The sequence below is a fragment of the Pipistrellus hanaki genome (assembly GCF_964339955.1).
Source record: "Pipistrellus hanaki genome assembly, chromosome: 3".
Lineage (NCBI taxonomy): Eukaryota > Metazoa > Chordata > Mammalia > Chiroptera > Vespertilionidae > Pipistrellus > Pipistrellus hanaki.
In genome coordinates this window covers 154342928-154361793 of record NC_140505.1, presented here as the reverse complement: position 1 = coordinate 154361793, position 18866 = coordinate 154342928, and the positions used below count along the sequence as shown (strand labels likewise).

General features: G+C 37.8%; 1 protein-coding gene across 2 annotated transcripts in view; it reads right to left on the bottom strand.

Moving 5' to 3' along the window:
- Positions 1-18866, bottom strand: part of IPO8 (importin 8) — a 58485-nt gene that overhangs the window by 11715 nt on the left and 27904 nt on the right. For both annotated transcript variants that reach the window (XM_084877845.1, XM_084877846.1), the window contains 8 exons: positions 18446-18611; positions 17084-17244; positions 16042-16167; positions 12410-12476; positions 10247-10372; positions 9077-9174; positions 6095-6190; positions 3491-3711 (listed from right to left, as the gene is read on the bottom strand). In XM_084877845.1, coding sequence (XP_084733971.1) covers positions 3491-3711; positions 6095-6190; positions 9077-9174; positions 10247-10372; positions 12410-12476; positions 16042-16167; positions 17084-17244; positions 18446-18611 — 1061 coding nt within the window. The remainder of the gene's footprint in view (positions 1-3490; positions 3712-6094; positions 6191-9076; positions 9175-10246; positions 10373-12409; positions 12477-16041; positions 16168-17083; positions 17245-18445; positions 18612-18866) is intronic.

Sequence of the window (18866 nt, the reverse complement as noted above, 5' to 3'; positions counted from 1 at the left end):
CTCCCCCTGCTCCTGAGGGGCGATTGGGGCAGCAGCCACTGCTCACACCCATTGAAGGCACCGGCCCCACTCACACCCACTGCTGGCGCCGGCCCTAATCGCTCCACGCCATCAGTGGGTGTAAGAGGGGCCGGCACCATCAGCACGTGGGAGCAGCAGCGATGGGAGTGGGGCTGCCAGCAGAGAGAGGATCGGAGGCCGTGGCCAGAGGAGCCGGGAGGGGGCGCGGAGGATAGGCTGAGACCCGCCCCTCTGCCCACCACAGCCTCATGGCCCGCAGTTCCTTTCAAGGTGCATGAATTCATGCCCTGGGCCCCTAGTATGGTATAACATTTAAAACTCTTCATGAACAAAAAATTCATTTGCAGTAATTCAATTTGTTTAAAATGAGAATAATATACAACAAACTCAATGATGGATATATTTCAAGCTTCTGTTATTCTTCATTATTTGCATTGCTTGATCCATTCAAGTCACTACTGCCAAAGTAGTATGCTCTAACAGGAGCATACTTCCCTGAGGGCTTTCTCACTCATGTAGTCCTAACTACCCTGTTTCCCCGAAAATAAGACAGTGTCTTATATTAATTTTTGCTCCCAAAGATGCGCTAGGTCTTATTTTCAGGGGATGTCTTATTTTTCCATGAAGAAGAATACGGTACACATTTATTGTTAAATGAAAATAAAGGAAATTTATTACCTGTATATGGTACGGTAGTACGGTAGTTGTCAACACAAACCAGACAAACTGTGAATCCTACAGTATCAAGAATTTACTCATTTATTCAATGACAATCATGTCATCATCTTCTGGAACATCATTATAACAATCCAATTCCTGAATTTCCTGGTGAATTTCTTGTGATTCCATTTCTTTCAGAATCAGTGGACCAAATCTCTCATGTTTAGCCTAGGGGGGCTTATTTTCGGGGGGGGGGGGGGAGATGCCTTATATTTCACTCAGAAGGAAACCTGTAAGTAGGTCTTATTTTCGGAGGATGTCTTATTTTCGGGGAAACACAGTAGTAGTGCATACCAGGTGTCAAGGGGATCACAGCAGGAAAGATGATTATCAAGTAGGGCTCTAAAGAACCTAAGGAAGCACAATCCAAGCATGCCCAGACCATGCAATAGCTGAGCCAGCTTTTCTATCTTTGGAAAACTGTTTATGGCTGCTAATAAAGAGATAGGAGTACCACCTGCATCATTGTGAATGACCAAATCCCTGCGCTCTAAATCTTTGTTAGAGACGACTTGAAGCACAATTTCTTTTTCAAATATGTTCGTCCCTTCTAGGATTTAATAAGAAATCTAAAGCAGAGCCACATTCTAGTTTCCTACCAAAATGAATAACTTGGAATAAACACAGCAGTTTATAAAGATATTCTACCATCGTAATTTGGGCCTCCGTTATTTCTCCACCACTTTGCAGTCTCCCAACTATTTTTCCTGCTGGAAGTCTTTGCCCACCAGCACACTTTTCCAAATGATATCTTACAAAGCTTAAAAAGAACATTCGTTATTTCTAATGCTTTAAACAAATTAGCTCCAATTCTAAGGTAACACAGTCACTACTATGTGTTGGGTCACTGGAGGTGGAATCTGACTTTTCCTATCAGAAAACTAGGTGAGTGCTCCACATCCTAGCTAATAAAAGAGTAATATGCAAATTGACCATACATCCACTACACCCACCAGCCAATCAGGAGCAAGTATGCAAATTAACCCAACCAAGATGGCTGCAGCCACAGAATGAGTAGGAGGCTTGGGTTTCCCTGGCAATGGAAGAAGCCAAGCTTTCCACATACCTCGGCCTGCCCTGGACTCCAAGGTTACAAAGTTTCAATTATAGAAGATAAATAAATCCGAACAAAAATGGTGGCAGCCATGGAGCTGGAGAGAACAGGAGGCTTGAGCTGCCCCCAGTAATGAAGGAAGCCAAGTTTCCATAGCCCTGGGCTGCCTTGACCTCCGCTCAAGGCTACAAAGTTTCAATTATAGAAGATAAATAAATTTCAGATACCAGGGCCTCCACTTCGGTCGCCAGGGGGTGTGGCCCGCCTGAAAACCATCACAGGCCCCTTGCCGAAGCCACCCCACACCCCAAGAGAATCCCCACCCTTATCCGGGACACCCTGCAGGACAAACCATCCAACCCCTTCCCCCACCCCCATGTACCAGGCCTCTATCCTATCTAATAAAAGAGTAATATGCAAATTGACCATCACGCCAACACAAAAGATGGCTGCCCCCATGTGGTCAAAGATGGCTGCCTCCATGTGGACACGATGGCTGTGACAAGATGGCCAGCAGGGCAGGGTAATTGGGAGGGACCAGGCCTGCAAGGGAGGGCAGTTGTAGGCGATCAGGCCAGCAAAAAAGTGCAGTTAGGGGTGACCAGGCCTGCAGGGAAGGGCAGTTAGGGGCAATCAGGCTGGCAGGGGAACAGTTAGGCATCAATCATGCTGGCAGGAGAGTAGTTTGGAGGTGATCAGGCTGGCAGGCAGAAGCGATTAGGGGCAATCAGAAAGGCAAGCAGGCGAGCAGTTTGGAGCCAGCAGTTCTAGATTATGAGAGGGATGCCCAACTGCCCGTTTAGGCCCAATCCTAAATGGGCAGTCGGACATCCCTGAAGGAGTCCCAGATTGGAGAGGGTGCAGGCTGGGCTGAGGGACACACACCCCCATGCACAAATTTCATGCACCAAGCCTCTAGCAAGTACAGACTTTCATACCAGGGCAGCACCTGGCCTACAACTAGCAATCCTGATCTCACCTTGGAGAACAGGCTCCCTGGAGATCTGCAAGGTGTTCAATATCCCAAACTGGTAACTTCCTTAACACTTGATTGCATTGATAATGTTTTTACCCACAGACATTTAATAGTCATGGAATCAGGATGAACACTTAATTTTTGTTACATGGAGATATCTACACTAATAAAAGAGAAAAAATGCTAATTGACCGTACCTTCCCTACGCCCACAGCCCATCAGAGCGAGTATGCAAATTAGCCCAACAAAGATGGAGGTTGATTTGCATAAGCTGAGGGAGGGAGGAGTGAAGACTGAAGACAGCATAGAAGGAAGAGGGAGGGAAAGTGGATAGCAAGGCGGCTTCTAGAGGGAAAGCGTGGGAGGGGCAGGTGGGGCCTGTGGCGGAGGGAGGAAAAGCATGAGGTGGGGGTGGTGGGAGGGAAGCCCACCAGAAGCCCTGTTCTTGAAGGAATCTTCCTGCTACAGGTCCCTAGTAACAATATAGACAAGTCAAAAACAATAGGGAAGAGCTATACCTAAGTTTCAAAGCCAGCACTCATTCCACTAGATTATACTGGTGAAACACATTCCTAACCCTCTATAAATTAAATATGTCAACAATACAGTAAAAATTCTCAAGATATGAAAATTATCTTTTTATATAATATTATGTGTACTTTTTAAAAATTCAACTTTCCAGAAAAAGAAATGCAGTATTAAATTAAGAAAACACTTACCCAAGAAAACAATCTGTATCATTCATCCACTGATTTATAAACTGTACAGTTATAGGTCCAGGGTTGTGAGGCAACTGAATTCTCTCTAGGGTATGTAGCAGCAAATCAGGGTTGTAGTACAAGGCAGCAATCGCAACCTGAAGACACATAGTCCGGAGCTCACTGGTTTTGACCCCTCGGGTTAATCTCTCCAAAACAAGCTGAACAAAGAGTGGGATGCACTAGAGGAAAAACACAAACAGAGAATCAACATACACAAAGAAACCAAGTAACTTATAGAAAGCTGAATATTGGTTTAAAAAAAAAAAGTATAATCAATAAATAAGATACCCTTAATGGCAATAAAACCTTTGCTTATTTAAATCATTTTGAGAGATACTTAATTTATATTCTCAAAAAACAGAGTGATGAAAGGGCCAAAGAGAGATGCTGGAGCAGTGACAGAAGTCTCCTTCCCTTTTCAGAGCAGAGTCCAGTTAGCTGGAGACTGTCCTAAAGAGTCCACACCCAAGTTGTGGCAGTAATCCAAACATGGACTCAGCCTTCCATGTTTAAGGTAAAAGGACTATGGTAATAAACCAAATTGGGGAGATAAGTGAATAGGGCTGAGAATAAGCATTATGTGATTAGGATTTCTCTTGAGAAAGAAAATTCCTATTTATATAAGTAAAAAAAAAAAAAAAGAAAGAAAGAAAGAAAAGAAAAACAGGGTGGACTTGGTACAATAAAGCAAAATCTGACCCCAATTCAAAAATGCATATTGATGAACTAATTTTATTAGAAATATTTTCCAATCATTATTTTTGGTAACAATGGATGGACTGAAATCATTTGCATAATATAAAATTCTGAGGTTTTAAAATAAGCTCATTTTAAAAGCAAATTTTAAAAATCAAAGTTTCAGAGGAGAATGGATGAACAGGCAGAACAGAGGAATTTTAGGGCAGTGAAACTACTGTATATGCTACTATAAGGATGGATATATGTCATTATAAATGTGTCCAAACTCTAGAACGTACATCAAGAGTGAACCTTCAAAGACCTTGTATGTGTATATGCATAACCCATGGACACAGACAATAGAGTGCTAAAGGCCTAGAGTGGGAATGTGGGAAGGTGGGAGTGGGGCTGGAGGGGGTCAGTGGGGGGGGGAAAGGAACATATGTAATTCTTTTAACAATAAAGAATTATTTATTTTAAAAAAGATAGTGAGCCAGGACCGGTTTGGCTCAGTGGATAGAGCGTCGGCCTACGGATTGAAAGGTCCCGGGTTCAATTCCAGTCAAGGGCATGTACCTTGGTTGTGGGCACATCCCCAGTAGGGGGTGTGCAAGAGGCAGCTGATCGATGATTCTCTCTCATCGATGTTTCTAACTCTCTATCCCTCTCTCTTCCTCTCTGTGAAAAATCAATAAAATATATATATTAAAAAAAAAAAAAAAAGAGAGAGTGAACCCTAATGTAAACTATGGACTTCGAGTGATTATGACATGTCAATGTAGGTTCATGAATTGTAACATGCTTGCCCTAGCCAGTTTGACCCAGTGGATAGAGCATCAGCCTATGGACTGAAGTGTCCAGGATTCAATTACAGTCAAGGGCACATGCCCAGATTGGGGGCTCGATGCCCAGATTGGGGGCTCGATACCCAGTGGGGGTCATGCGGGAAGCAGCTAATCAATGATTCTCTCTCATCATTGATGTTTCTATCTCTCTCCCTCTCCCTTCTTCTCTGAAATATATATAAAGCCAATGCTTAAAAAAAAAAAATTATGCTAAGAGAAAGAGGTCATTCACAAAGGACCACATGCAATTGCATTTATGTGAAAGGTCTAGAATAGGTAAATCTATACACATTCAATAGGTAAGTTGTATGGTATGTGAATTTTATCTCAGTAAAGGTGTTATAAAAAGTTATAGGCCTGAAAGAAGAGATGACTCCATAGTTTTAACCTAAACACTTTTTTCTCAGTAATTGATTATCACACCACAATAGCATCAAAAGTTAAACTTGTTTAAAATTTATAATACTTTTCAAAATCAGTAAACAAAAAACTTTTCTTTTTTACACAGAATATTCATTTCTGTTTTTAAAAAAATAATCTGGGAATAACACACACAGAAACAGGAAAGTTTAAATCTCTGGGAATCCAGCTGAAACCGGTTTGGCTCAGTGGTAGAGCCTCAGTCTGCAGACTGAAAGGTCCCAGGTTCAATTCCAGTCAAGGGCATGTACATTGGTTGCAGGCACATCCCAGGTAGGGAGTGTGCAAGAGGCAGCTGGTCAATGTTTCTCTCTTGTCGACGTTTCTAGCTCTCTATCTCTCTCCCTTCCTCTCTGTAAAAAATAAATAAAATATATTTTTAAATAAATAAATAAATAAATCTCTGGAAATCCAATTGTGTAACATTTACACATTTATCTCCTTTACAATTTGCCTGATAGCCCTTTAAATTATTACATATTTTTCTGTGTATCTCCTTCGAAGCAAAATACAAGATAAAATTTCCAAAATTTTAAAATTTTCATCGTAAGGTAAACAAGTCAGTCGGCAATGTAAATTTTAAATGTAAACATCAAGGGGCTTTGCACACAGACGCTACCTGGTCGATCCCCCTTCCTTTGCACTGAAGAATGATGACCTCGAGCAGTTTGGCTGCGTGGCATTCTGCATCTTCTCCTGCGTCTCCATAGAGTACCTGCCGCAATTACAATTACCTCAGCCTCATCGAGTCCACATGAAGCCAACAGACCATAAAAATTCAGCCATTAAACTCAAAGCTGTGCTTGCTTTTTAAGTTTATCTTATCAACTCAAAAAGGAAAGGTTAAAGTCCATCTGCCTTCTTTATCTACTCTAATTCTGCATAATGAGTAAAAATTCACTTACTTAACTTCGGATTAATAAAGTGGGATGTACGAGTTAATTATCTAGATCAGTGGTCGGCAAACTCATTAGTCAACAGAGCCAAATATCAACAGTAATGACTGAGATTTGAGAGACAAAAAAAAAATTCTGTGCATGGGCCATGAAGTTTCAATCGCACTGTATGTGCGCGCCTGAACGTGATATTTTGTGGAAGAGCCACACTCAAGGGGCCAAAGAGTCGCATGTGGCTCGCGAGCCGCAGTTTGCTGACCACTGATCTAGATAAATGAAGCTTCTCTTTAAAGGCACTAAAACAATAAAATAATTTTTTTTAAATGCCTTCCTAATTTTAAACAATAAAACAAACCCTGAATTTTTCCAATCTTTTTGAATTCTTGTCCACATGCACCCATTTTTTTCCATAATAATCATCATAATTCAATATTGTACACTTTTAAAGGTTTCCTGAAGAGAATTTGTAGAGGCATGCTTATGTTAGAAATTTAAAAAGATGGAAAAATTAATGAATTCAAACATGACACATAAAAAACAAGCCTAACCCAAAGAATGAAGTTGATACAGAAATTAAATATATAGACAAAAAGAGATAACAGATTCACTGAAAAAAAGATTTAATTAGACAACTTTTTTTTAATTTTTTTAAAGAAAACCAAGTAATAAAATATTAGGAATGAAAGATATAAATACAAATAAAGGAGAGATTAAAAGTAAGAGAATAGTATGGGGAATGCTCTTTATTCCTTTTATATTTGAAAATTTAGATGAACGGGATAATTTCCTGGACAAATACAATTTAAGAAAACTGAATTAAAAGAAAATTCCAGGTAAAAATAACGGATTGAATACTTCCATTTAATTTTATTCCTTCCCCAAAAGCCATTAAAATGATAATAAAGACATTTTAGAGGCATACATTCACAAAGATGGAGAAAAAGAAGAAAGAGACAGCTATAAATATTTGGAAGCTAGAAAACAGATGGAACAGTAAATTGAATAGTAAGCAGGTAAGCCAAAGCCAAGAATCAACTCTATTTACATAAATCTAAAATTCCACCTCTAGGGCAATATGTTTAAAATCAATAATCTAAATGTGAATGGGCTCTGGAATCAGAAGACCTGGGTTTAAATTCCAGCTCTGCCATAAGTAGCTGTGTTTTGGAAAAAGCTACTTAACCTCTCTCTGTCTTACTGTTCCTATCTGTAAAAGGAGGGTGATATATATATATATACCTCATGGGGCTGTATGATACAGAAAGAAAGAAAAAAAATCATCCCCTTTTCCCAAAATTGCATTTACTTGGGTTTTTTTGTTGTTGTTGTTCTTGTTGGTTGGTTTTGTTTTCTTGCTCCCACTCTCTCAAAAGGAGAAAAAACAAAATATATATCAGTGACTTAAAACTTAAATTAAATCCAGCTCTGGAACCAGACTTTCTGGGAACAAATCTGGCTGCAGCACACTGTGACTTAGGACAGTTTCTTAAACTTCAGGCACAGCGCAACAAATGGTGGTTCTGACTCCTCTTTGACAAAAAGTGTTACCTTCCTCATAATGTTGTAAAGATTAAATACATTTATAAATATAAAGTGCTTAGGAAATACCTGGTATACAGGAAGAGTTCAATAAGTATTAATTATTATTAAATCCAAGAATATGAAACATTTTCATTACTTGGCAAGTATAAGTACGTGATAGTGAATATCACTTTTATTCTACCTGCTATATTACTAATGGAACATGTAGAACTGTTAATGTTTTCTACTTGTTGCTTTCTCTTCCTCTTTTCTTCACTAGTAGTTGTTTCTGTAACTTAAGAAAAATTGAAGAATGCCAAGTGATTAGGATTCAACAACTGAACTATAGACGAAAGGCATCTTTAAAAATTATGATTCTATTCCTTCAGTTTATATGCAATGAAACTTAGTGACTTCCCCATATCTCCCAGGCTCTTTTTAGCTCAATGAGACCTAAATCAGATACTGATTATTGGTTAAGCACTCTTAGCAGATCCCAAAACACATCCTGTCCAAGTGAGGAAAATAGATTGTACACAGTATTTTACTTCCCACTTCAAGGCCAAACTTTTAGGTCTGGCTATTTGAGCTTTATAAACTCTGCCAACTATATGCAATACAGTTTTATATTTATGCATATACATATATTCTACTATGGACGGAAAACATTATTTAGCCATTAATGATTCCAGTAAAAACTAATAGAAGGCCAAAGATAACACAGTAGACAATCATGTTAGTGCACAAATATAACAGTTACTATTATGTAGCTTATAAATTATCCTGGACTGACCTAAATGATGCTGTTTTTCCAACAATTTTAATCTTTTGTCTTACATCCTACATCTAGTGACTTCCAATATATACATTCAATTAAAAGAAAAATCACTGAGAACAAACTGGGTGGTTATTTTCCTAGCATGTTTATTTAATCGGGTAGTAAGTTTGTAATTTTGAGAGAAAAATCAAAACACAAAGAAAATCATTTACCTCTGAACATTATAAAGCACACAGCTAGGAAAGTGGCAAACATTCTTCAGCACAACAGACAATATGAAATTTTCAAATTACAATTCCAACCTCCATTTAAAAAAACAAAATGACAAATATATGTCGATGAAGGCAATACAAAAGAACTAAATGTATAAGAAACAAATTGAAAGAGTCAACACTACACCGCTTACCTTTCTACACATGGTGAAAAGTATCTCTAAGTGCTTTGGGTTTGACAGTAAAGTATTTGTATCAATTGTCACATAATTATGCAGGAGTGGCATCATGTCTGGAAAAAAATTCAAAATCCCAGTAAGACTTGACTAATAGAAGGAGAAATAAATTATTCCCCCTGAAACCACATTTCTGTTGGACAAACACATTACTATCCTTCCTTGCTACTACAAAAGGCTAGAAACAAAAGTGATAAATCTACCCTATTTATAGATGAGTAAAATGTGGACCAGAAAGATTAAATTGCTCATTTGATGTAGTGGTTGTTCTAAATATTATTATTATTCTCCACAGCACTCATCACCATCTGACTTTCTTCCTTGACTGTGCATTTCCATGCCTTCCCTTCTCCCCATACTAGAATGAAAACATCAAAAAAGCAAGGGTGCCTGCTCAGTGTGGCTGAGTTTGCTGGATGTCCTCCCACCCACTGAAAGGCTGCCGGTGTGATTCCTGGTGCGGGCACATGCCCGGGCTGCTGGCTCAAACCCAGACACAGGGCATGCAGGAGTCAGCCAATCCATGTTTCCCTCTCACATGGATGTTTCTCTGTCTCCCTCTCTCAAATACATGTTTTTAAAAAGCAAAGGCTATTTTGTTCACTGCAGTATTACTGAGCTTAGAATAGTGCTTAGAATATAGTCAGCATTCAGAAACTATTAATTGAATTAATGTACAGAAAATATTCTCTGATCACAAACTAATTTAAGATACATGGATACACAGCCCCCCCCCCCCCCCCATGGCCTATATTCCTGAAGCTGGAAATCACTGCTACAATAGCCCCAACCTTGACAGGGAAATAAGAATAATTATTTTCTGATTGATATTGAAATCACCTATGTCTTTCTTTCAAGTATTAAAGGAAATACTATCTAGACCACATGTGTCAAACACAAGGCCCGCGGGCCAAATCCAGCCCGCCAGGCCTTGCAATGTGGCCCGCACCGCGCTGTCATCACTGCACTCCGCTGTCAGTTTATGACATTGTCAGTTTATGACTGTTCAGTAAACCATTCGGCCCGCGATTTAGGCTGGATTTTAGATTTTGGCCCCTTCTCTAATTGAGTTCGACACCCCTAATCTAGACACAGAAAAGCAAAAATGTTACATGGTCAAAACCATACCTGTGAAATATTCAAAACAATCCTGCTGAAAAACCTCATACAATATAGCTAGAAGCTGCCACATTTGAGGGGAAATGCCACGGCAGGTTAAACTGTATGCCAGGGAAAGAATCTCTTCATAGAATTCTGGAAAGAAAAAAATAGTCTAGTTAGGAGGCATAGTTTCACAGTGCTGGTGTTTTATAACCCATATTTCATTTAATAAAGCCGTTCACACAGCTTTTATTACAGTATATTATTATAATTGTCCTGTTTTATTACTGTTGTTGTTAATCTCTTACTGCACCCAATTTATAAACTAAACTTTATCATAGGTGTGCATGTATAGAAAAAAAAATCAGATTATATATATATATATAGGGTTTGGATTATCCACAGTTTCAGGTGCCCATGAGGGTCTTAGAACATATACCCGAGGGATAAGGGGGGTCTATAGTAATACCCTTATTCAGCTAATCTTTATACAAATTCATACTTTGCTATAAAAGTTGACCTTGGGGGCAATAAGATGTTAAATTAGACTCTACTCATGTCACATAAATCATTGTGTTTATTAGTATAACACTTTAAGAATTCCTTTTGTTTTAAAATTAGTCACCTAATTTCCTGCATTTACCAGTGACTAATCTTTTCTGGCTACTAGATTATGTTACCTGTTTTGCATTTGCTCTAATAAGAAAGCAAAGAAAGGCACTTGTATCCAGAGATCCTATTAACAAAAAACACCTCTAATTACTATTTCACCTGCATGAGAATCACTTGGAATAATCAATGAAAATGCAGATTCCTGGGCGCTGCATCAAACTAAGAATCAGAACCTCTGGGATACAATCCAGGAATCTTCACGTTAACTAGCTCCTTAGTGGTTCTTACGCATACCAAAGTTTAACAACTACGGCTCTAGCCAAGCCAGTTTGGCTCAGTGGATAGAGCACCGGCCTGTGAACTGAAGGGTTCAATTCCCGTCAATGACTTGTACCCTGGTTGCAGGCTCCCAGCTCTGGTCATGGGCATACAGGAGGCAACCAATCTGTGTGTCTCTCTCACAATGGTGTTTCTCTCTGTCTTCCTCTCCTTCCCACTTTCTCTAAAAACAATCAATGGAAAAAAAATATCCTCAGGTGAGGATTTAAAAAAAAAAAAAAAAAGAAAAGAAAAGAAAAAAGAACTACTGCTTGACTGCTTTACAGCAATGACTTCAAAAATAAGGAGGATATGCCCTAGGCCAGTGGTCAGCAAACCACGGCTGGCGAGCCACATGCGGCTCTTTGGCCCCTTAAGTGTGGCAATTCCACAAAATACCACATACAGGCGCGCACGTACAGTGCGAATTGAAACTTCGTGGCCCATGCGCAGAAGTCGGTTTTCGGCCTGGGCGAGTTTATTCTGAAAAGTGGCGTTAGAACACTCAAGGGGCCAAAGAGCCGCATGTGGCTCGCAAGCCACAGTTTGCCAACTAATGCCCTAGGCAGTGTGCAAGATGATCCACCAGATGGAAGAATGTACTAGAACACTTTTAATCTTAACCTTCCGCATTTCCATTTTTATGTGTGTAAATATATTCATATATATTAGAAGTGCATGCGCAATTCTCACTAATTTTTACTAAGTAATAAAAAGTTTGGGGACAACTGCTCTTAAGCAGTAACATGCTTTTCTTGTATATTCCTATCTGTGTACTGTACAGATTGTACCTCCCTGATGCCTTGGGGTCTAGCATCTTCAAATTGCTTGGATACCATGGAAAAGTAGCCTCCCTCCTTTACAAATTCCCTTTGGTTTATAATAGCCAGCATTACTGATTCTATTCAGAAGCACCATAATAGAGAGCAGAACAATTAACTCACACTTCTGATAAGGCATGCCCATCACTTCACATTTTTCAATCCCAGACTAAAGTAACCCCAGCTCATCCCAGTTCTTTCTTTCTAGAAATGTCAAACTTAAAAATTTTAAGACCAAAAGTTCTTAACTGGATGCATTAAAGTTTCTTCCTAAATGAAAATACAGATATTAGAAAGTATATCCAAAAACTGAAGAGAATGCCATCTTTTCTTTCTCAAAATTGTCCATCTTCTTGAATCTAAAAGACTAACAATACACTGAAAGTTCATCAATTTTTTTCATTTTCAATTTACATTCTTACTCAACCTTCAAACTTACCAATTATATGTTTCTGTAAAACAAGATCAATGATCCGTAGACAGATATTCTCTAATTGCTGAGTAACCTAAAGAAAAGTTTAAACAGTTAAACTGTGTGTGAAAAATTAAACATGCAAGAATACCAAAAAATTATGAAAAGTAAACCAATAATAGAAATGAGAATTACAGCCATATTAAAATTATGAATTAAATAAATTCCTTATCTAATATTTTATACCAAAATAAAGTCCTAATAAATCAGATTTCAATGTTAATACCTCAGACATGAAAAATACTAGAAGATATCAAAAGAATTGTGTGTAATCCTAAAGAAGGAAAATGACTCAAAACCCAGAAATTATAAATAAATATATGGAGTCATTTGGCATCAAAAATTAAAAATATCTGCATAGAGCAATAAGAAATCAAAGATAGAAGAAAAATTAAAGGAAATATTTTCAAAGATATAATTCCCCTCACATGAAATTATAGTAACAGAAAGAAAGGCAAAGATTACAACAAAAGAGATATAAATGACCTTGACCTTATAAAAAGTTTACTCTAATACGTAATGAGAGTAAAAATTCTAAGCACAAGATTAATACTTTTCACCTATCAGACTGATGTTGATCAAAAAGTATGGACTTGCCAAAACTGGTTTGGCTCAGTGGATAGAGCATTGGCCTGTGGAGTAAAAGGTCCCAGGTTCAATTTTGGTCAAGGGCATATATTATACATTGGTTGCGAGCACATTCCCAGTAGGGGGTGTGCAAGAGGCAGCTGATCAATGATTCTCTCTCATCAATGTTTCTAACTCTCTATCCCTCTCTCTTCCTCTCTGTAAAAAAATCAATAAAATACATTTTTTTTTTTTTTTAAGTAGGGACTTTACACTGGTGATGATCAAAAAGTAGGGAGCATGAAGGACACCTTAGCAATATCCTTCAAATTTACTCATATGTGTATTTTTTGATCCAGCATTTTGAATTAAAGAAATTTGGGATCTGCAAAATGACATGTAAAAGGTTTTCCATTGCAGCAACATTTGTGATTAGTATCAACCAAATGTCCACTTACCAAGAGATAGTTAAATTATATCCATCAACAAGGACTGGCTAAGTAAATTTGGTATTGCATACAAAGAGATATCACGCAACTATTAAAAATATGTAAACTTATTGACTAATATGGAAGACCCATCAAGAAATATTAAGTAAAAAATGGCAGATGAAAATACATGCTATCATTTTCATTAAAGAAAAATACACATACTCACTTTCTGCCTGGATATAGTCTAGGAAAGTCTCTGGAAAGATACAGAAAACCTGGTAAAGGAGCTACCTCCTTGAGAGGAGGATGAGATGTCTGGGGAGATGAGTTCTCATCCTCCTGTTCATACGTTTTGAATTTTCAACATATTTGTACTAAATATTTTTTAAAAAATATATTTTATTGATTTTTTTACAGAGAGGAAGAGAGAGGGATCGAGAATTAGAAACATCAATGAGAGAGAGTCATTGATCAGCTGCCTCTTGCACACCCCCAATCGGGGATGTGCCCGAAACCAAGGTACATGTTTTTGACCAGAATCAAACCCGGGACCTTTCAGTCCACAGGCCGATGCTCTAGCCACTGAGCCAACCCGGTTTCAGCTGTACTAAATATTTTTTAAATAAGAAAAAATTAAAATCCATTATGGGTTACATTTTTTCATCTAAGTACCCTATTCCAACTTTCGAAATTATTCTTTATATTCAACTTAAACTGCAGTCTTAAAATTCAAATGATTCAAATTTTTCCATCTAAAAATTTGTCAGTATATTTAAACTAAGAAAAACTGCATATGCTTAAGATGTTTTAGACTTTCACTTGAACTCTTCACACAGGAGGTATTTGTACACATATTCATTTGCATGTGATTTTCTCTTTCAAAAATAATGTTTTCAAAAATGTTTTAACAAGCTAAAATTTAAAGTCATAGGACAGGCAATCAGGAAACAAGATTCTGGTTCTTGTTTTGTCCCGAATTATGGATGACATTGATTTTCAACCAGTGTGCATGCCACAAGAGGCAAACTGGTGTGCCCCAAGAATTTTTGAAACATGCAATACCTGCCCTGGCTGGTGTGGCTCAGTTGGTTGGGCATCATCCTGTACACCAAAAGGTGGCAGGTTAGATTCCTGAAAAGGGCACATACCCAGGTTACAATCAACTGATGTTTCACTCTCACTTAGATGTTTCTCTGTCTCTCCCTCTCCCTTCCTCCCTCTCTAAAAAAAAAACACCAGTAAAAGCATATCCTCAGGTGAGGATTAAAAAGAAGAATTTTAAAAAATACACGCAATACCTGACTATTTCTCAGGTCTTTGAGGTAAAAGAATTATCTTCAAGAATACTTGCTGTGACTTAATTTGGAACACCTCATGGTTTCTAAAAGTTCCATATAGTTTCAAAAGGATACAAACTACAATAATGAATATGTAAATTAAAATTCGCATTGAGCCTTTTAGGTGAAAGAAGGCCTGCCCAGGAAAAGAAGATCAAACCATTTTTAAGAATCTGGGAATCGTGTATTGATATGTGGTAAACACGAAGCCACAGGGTTTAATGATGCTATTTAAAGAACTGGCACCATCTCCTTTCCAAAATCCTCACTGTATAAAACAAAAGTTGCCATCATTGCCAAATAAGTCAACTTGAGCTCACAGAAAACACAATCTAATTTGAATTAAGGAAAGGTTATATAACAGTTGGGGAGGAGAGCATCTGGTTTTAGGTGGATATAAACTGACATATCATCAGGATGATTTGACTGCAAATCCAAAACCTGGTGACCATGAACAAGTCACTTTTTTCTACTTCTGCAAAATGGCACTACCATTACATGCTCCATCTAACTGATAGTGACGTGGGTAACATTATATCAGCTAATGCAGGAGCAAAGCACCTTTTTACTGCCAAGGGCCATTAGCATATTTATAACATCAATTGCAGGCCAAACAAAATGATCAAGTTAAAATTTAGCCTGCCATATTCGGTCAAACATTTAATGAGCTCACCTCTAATGCTTTGGTAGGGCCAGAACAAATGACTTCAGGGGCCTTATATGGCCCACAGGCTGTGTTCCCCATCACTGATCTAATGGGTGTGAAAGCACTTGATGACTGTCTACACAGTTCTTATCCCAATATTATTCTGGAATTCAGTTCAGGGAAAATGAGGTTTTAAACTCTTCTTCTCTTCCATCCTCACAATATTTGTTACTCAGAATTTTGTTCCATTACTTAATATTTGCCACTCTGACTGACGGCTATCACTCTCCATTGAGAAGACTAGACTATAGATTGGGAAGGCAGAGCTCCCAATTTAGTATTCCCTAAAAACCTAGCCTGGCAGATGTGATGTACTGAACTTAGTTCATTCAGTTCAGAAATAAGGGATATAGTATACTAGTACACTTCATAACCACATGTAATATTTCCCATCAATTATTTTAATATCCGTTTTTAAAATTCGAGGATAATTTATAAAATCTAGCAACATAACTATATAGCAATTTAAAAGTCATAACTTTAAAATTGTGCCCATTGATCATAAAAATTTCAGTTAAAGTTACTATAATGACCAAATAAAACACAAAGAAATTCCACCTCTTTATGATCTTCAACAACTGTCAAGATAGTATCAATGGTATGTAAAATTCCCATAGCCATTACTGTTTTGTCTTCAACTTCTTCATATTCATCACTTTGAAGAACTTTACCAAATATCTCTGCCTATAAAAATAAACATATTCAACAATTAGTAGTTATACCCACCCCTCACTATTTGTTAGCAAAAGAGCAGCATCACACATGTAAATGTCAGCAACATTACACATTTTGTTGCTATGTTTTAAAATTAGTCATTTTTTCCTTATCTGGTCACTAGAGTGAAATATATACATTAGCTATTACAATCAAATAGCTAATACTTAACTCTGGTTGTCATTAAACAAATAAATCCAAAATTTGGGGAAATTTAAATACTCAAATTAAAAATTCTATAGAAGGTTTAGAAGACAAAGTTAAGGAATCATCTAGAAAATGAAATGAAAAGAGCAGATATGGAAGACAGGAGAGAGAGGTAAGGAAATCAGAAACTCAGTCTTGGTCCAATATTCCACATCAGAACTACAGAATACAAAAAAGAGCAGAGAAAAATTCATCAAAGAAGTAACACAAGAAATTGCCTAAAAGTGAAGAAAAAAGAAAGAAGTTAACTGTCAAAATTAGAAGAGCAAACATTTTTATATTAGCACTAGATGCCCAGTACACAAAAATTCGTGCACTCTGGGGGGTCCCTCAGCCCAGCCTGCACTCTCTTGCAGTCCAGTAGCCCTCAGCGGATGTCCGACTGCCTCAGAGGCAGGAGAGGTTCCCGCCACTGCCTCTGCACTCGCCAGCCGTGAGCCTGGCTTCTGGCTGAGCAACACTCCCCCTGACACTCGCACTGACCACCGGGGGGTAGCTCCTGCATTGAGCATCCGCCCCTTGGTAGTATGTGTGGGTCATAGCAAACAGTTGTTCTGCCATTTGGTCAATTTGCATATTAGCCTTTTATTATATAGGATTACAATTACATATAAATTTTGGAGTTTAATTTATTTAGATTATTTAAGGCTTTTATACCAAACTGCCCTCCCAGTCTTACCAAATGTTGGGTCATATCGACAGCAATGGAGGCTATTTCTTGACTGTATTCACATATCATCTTCTGGATAACATTCGTCACATCATCATTCTCTGTCTCTCTAACAATGTGCAACAGCTCCTGCATAATAGGTCTCACGTGTGGCTTCATATATTCCTTTGCTAATGCAATAAAATAAACACAATCACTGAAAAATCAGCCATTCACAAATGATAAAAGAAATCAACAAAGGTAAGTGACACAGGGTAATAGGTTCTATATAGATACTTGCTCTGCACAAAGCAGTACCAAAACAATCTTCATCAATATATCAATATTCCCCAAAGTAATATAGAGAGAATCAGTCCTGCACAGGAGAAATGTCCTGACAAAAATGCCAACAGTCCGCCATGACTATACCACATGGATATGATATCAGAATACAAGTATAAAAAATGATGTGTATAAAACTATGTACACTACTGATGGTGCCCATCCCCTGCCCCCACCCCATCTCTGCTCACCCTCCTCTCCCATATTCTTATGCAATATTCAGACCCCTATTAAAATACTGTTGACTAGAGGTAAACTAGTTGCATGTTTACTTTCAAAGGTTTATTTGAACTTTGGACAGAATATTCTTCTAAAAAAACAAATGAGATATCTGAGTTATCACTCACTAGAAATACTACTTGCTACTTTCAGAAGTAGCAGAACCACAAGATCCTAGAGTTGAAAGAAATCTTTAAACCATCTACTCCAACCCCCTGAATTTAAATGTGTTAGATATCCAAGTCGTGATGAGTCATGTGCCTTGCCCAGCTTTATATGCAAACTAGAGACCCAGTGCACGAAATTCATGCATGGATAGGTTCCCTAATCCTGGCAGGAGATCAGAGCCAATCGGGGCCTTCCAGCTGCCTTCCTTCTGGCTGCCAGCTGCCAGCCGGGGCCTTCCTGCATTCCATGCCACCCCCTGGTGGTTAGTTTGATTGCATGTCATAATGAGCAATCAAACTCCCAGTCTCCCAGTAGAACTCTTGAAGGGACAATTTGCATATTAGGCTTTTATATATATAGACTAGTAGCACAATCAAAATTAGACACCAGTTCTCTTAATTCCCAGTCCACCTAATGCCCAATAATTATCATCTTGTTCCCTGATCTAAAAATTTTCTGGAAACCACAGTCAAAAGGAATTCCCAAAAAAAGGTCAAAAGTAAAATTCTATAAAACTGTGAGGGACAAAAGTTCAGAAATCTAAACCTCTAAGACTTAAAGAATTATTCTTAGTAGGAAAGAATATGAATTAAACTATTTGAGAAGGCCACATCCAAAAATAAACAAACAAACAAATATTCTAAAAGGTGTTTTTGGCTTTACCTTGTGTCTGGTTAGAAATTAATGACTGAAGAGCAAGGGCAGCTTCAACTTTGACAGGCATCTCCTTATCTTCAATCAAGCTCTTCTTTGCTAGTTCAAGTGCATTTCTTAGATTGAGCTCATTATGAAACTTCAAAGAACTAAATGCATGAAGTACCCAACAAGACTATGTTACATGGAGAAAGTAAATAGGGAACGATTAGAATTATGGCATTCTGTAATAATGTCATGCATAACTTCTTAATAATTAAAATGTCATTAATTCTGCCAATTATTATTTGTTTTTTAAAGGATAGCATATAAGCCTTAGTTGCTAATTTCTGGATTTCTCTGTTGTTTTATTTTTATTTTTATTTTTATTTTTTAAAAAGGCAGTTTGATTACTTCTAAATTACTTATATGCAATAACATTTTTCACAGG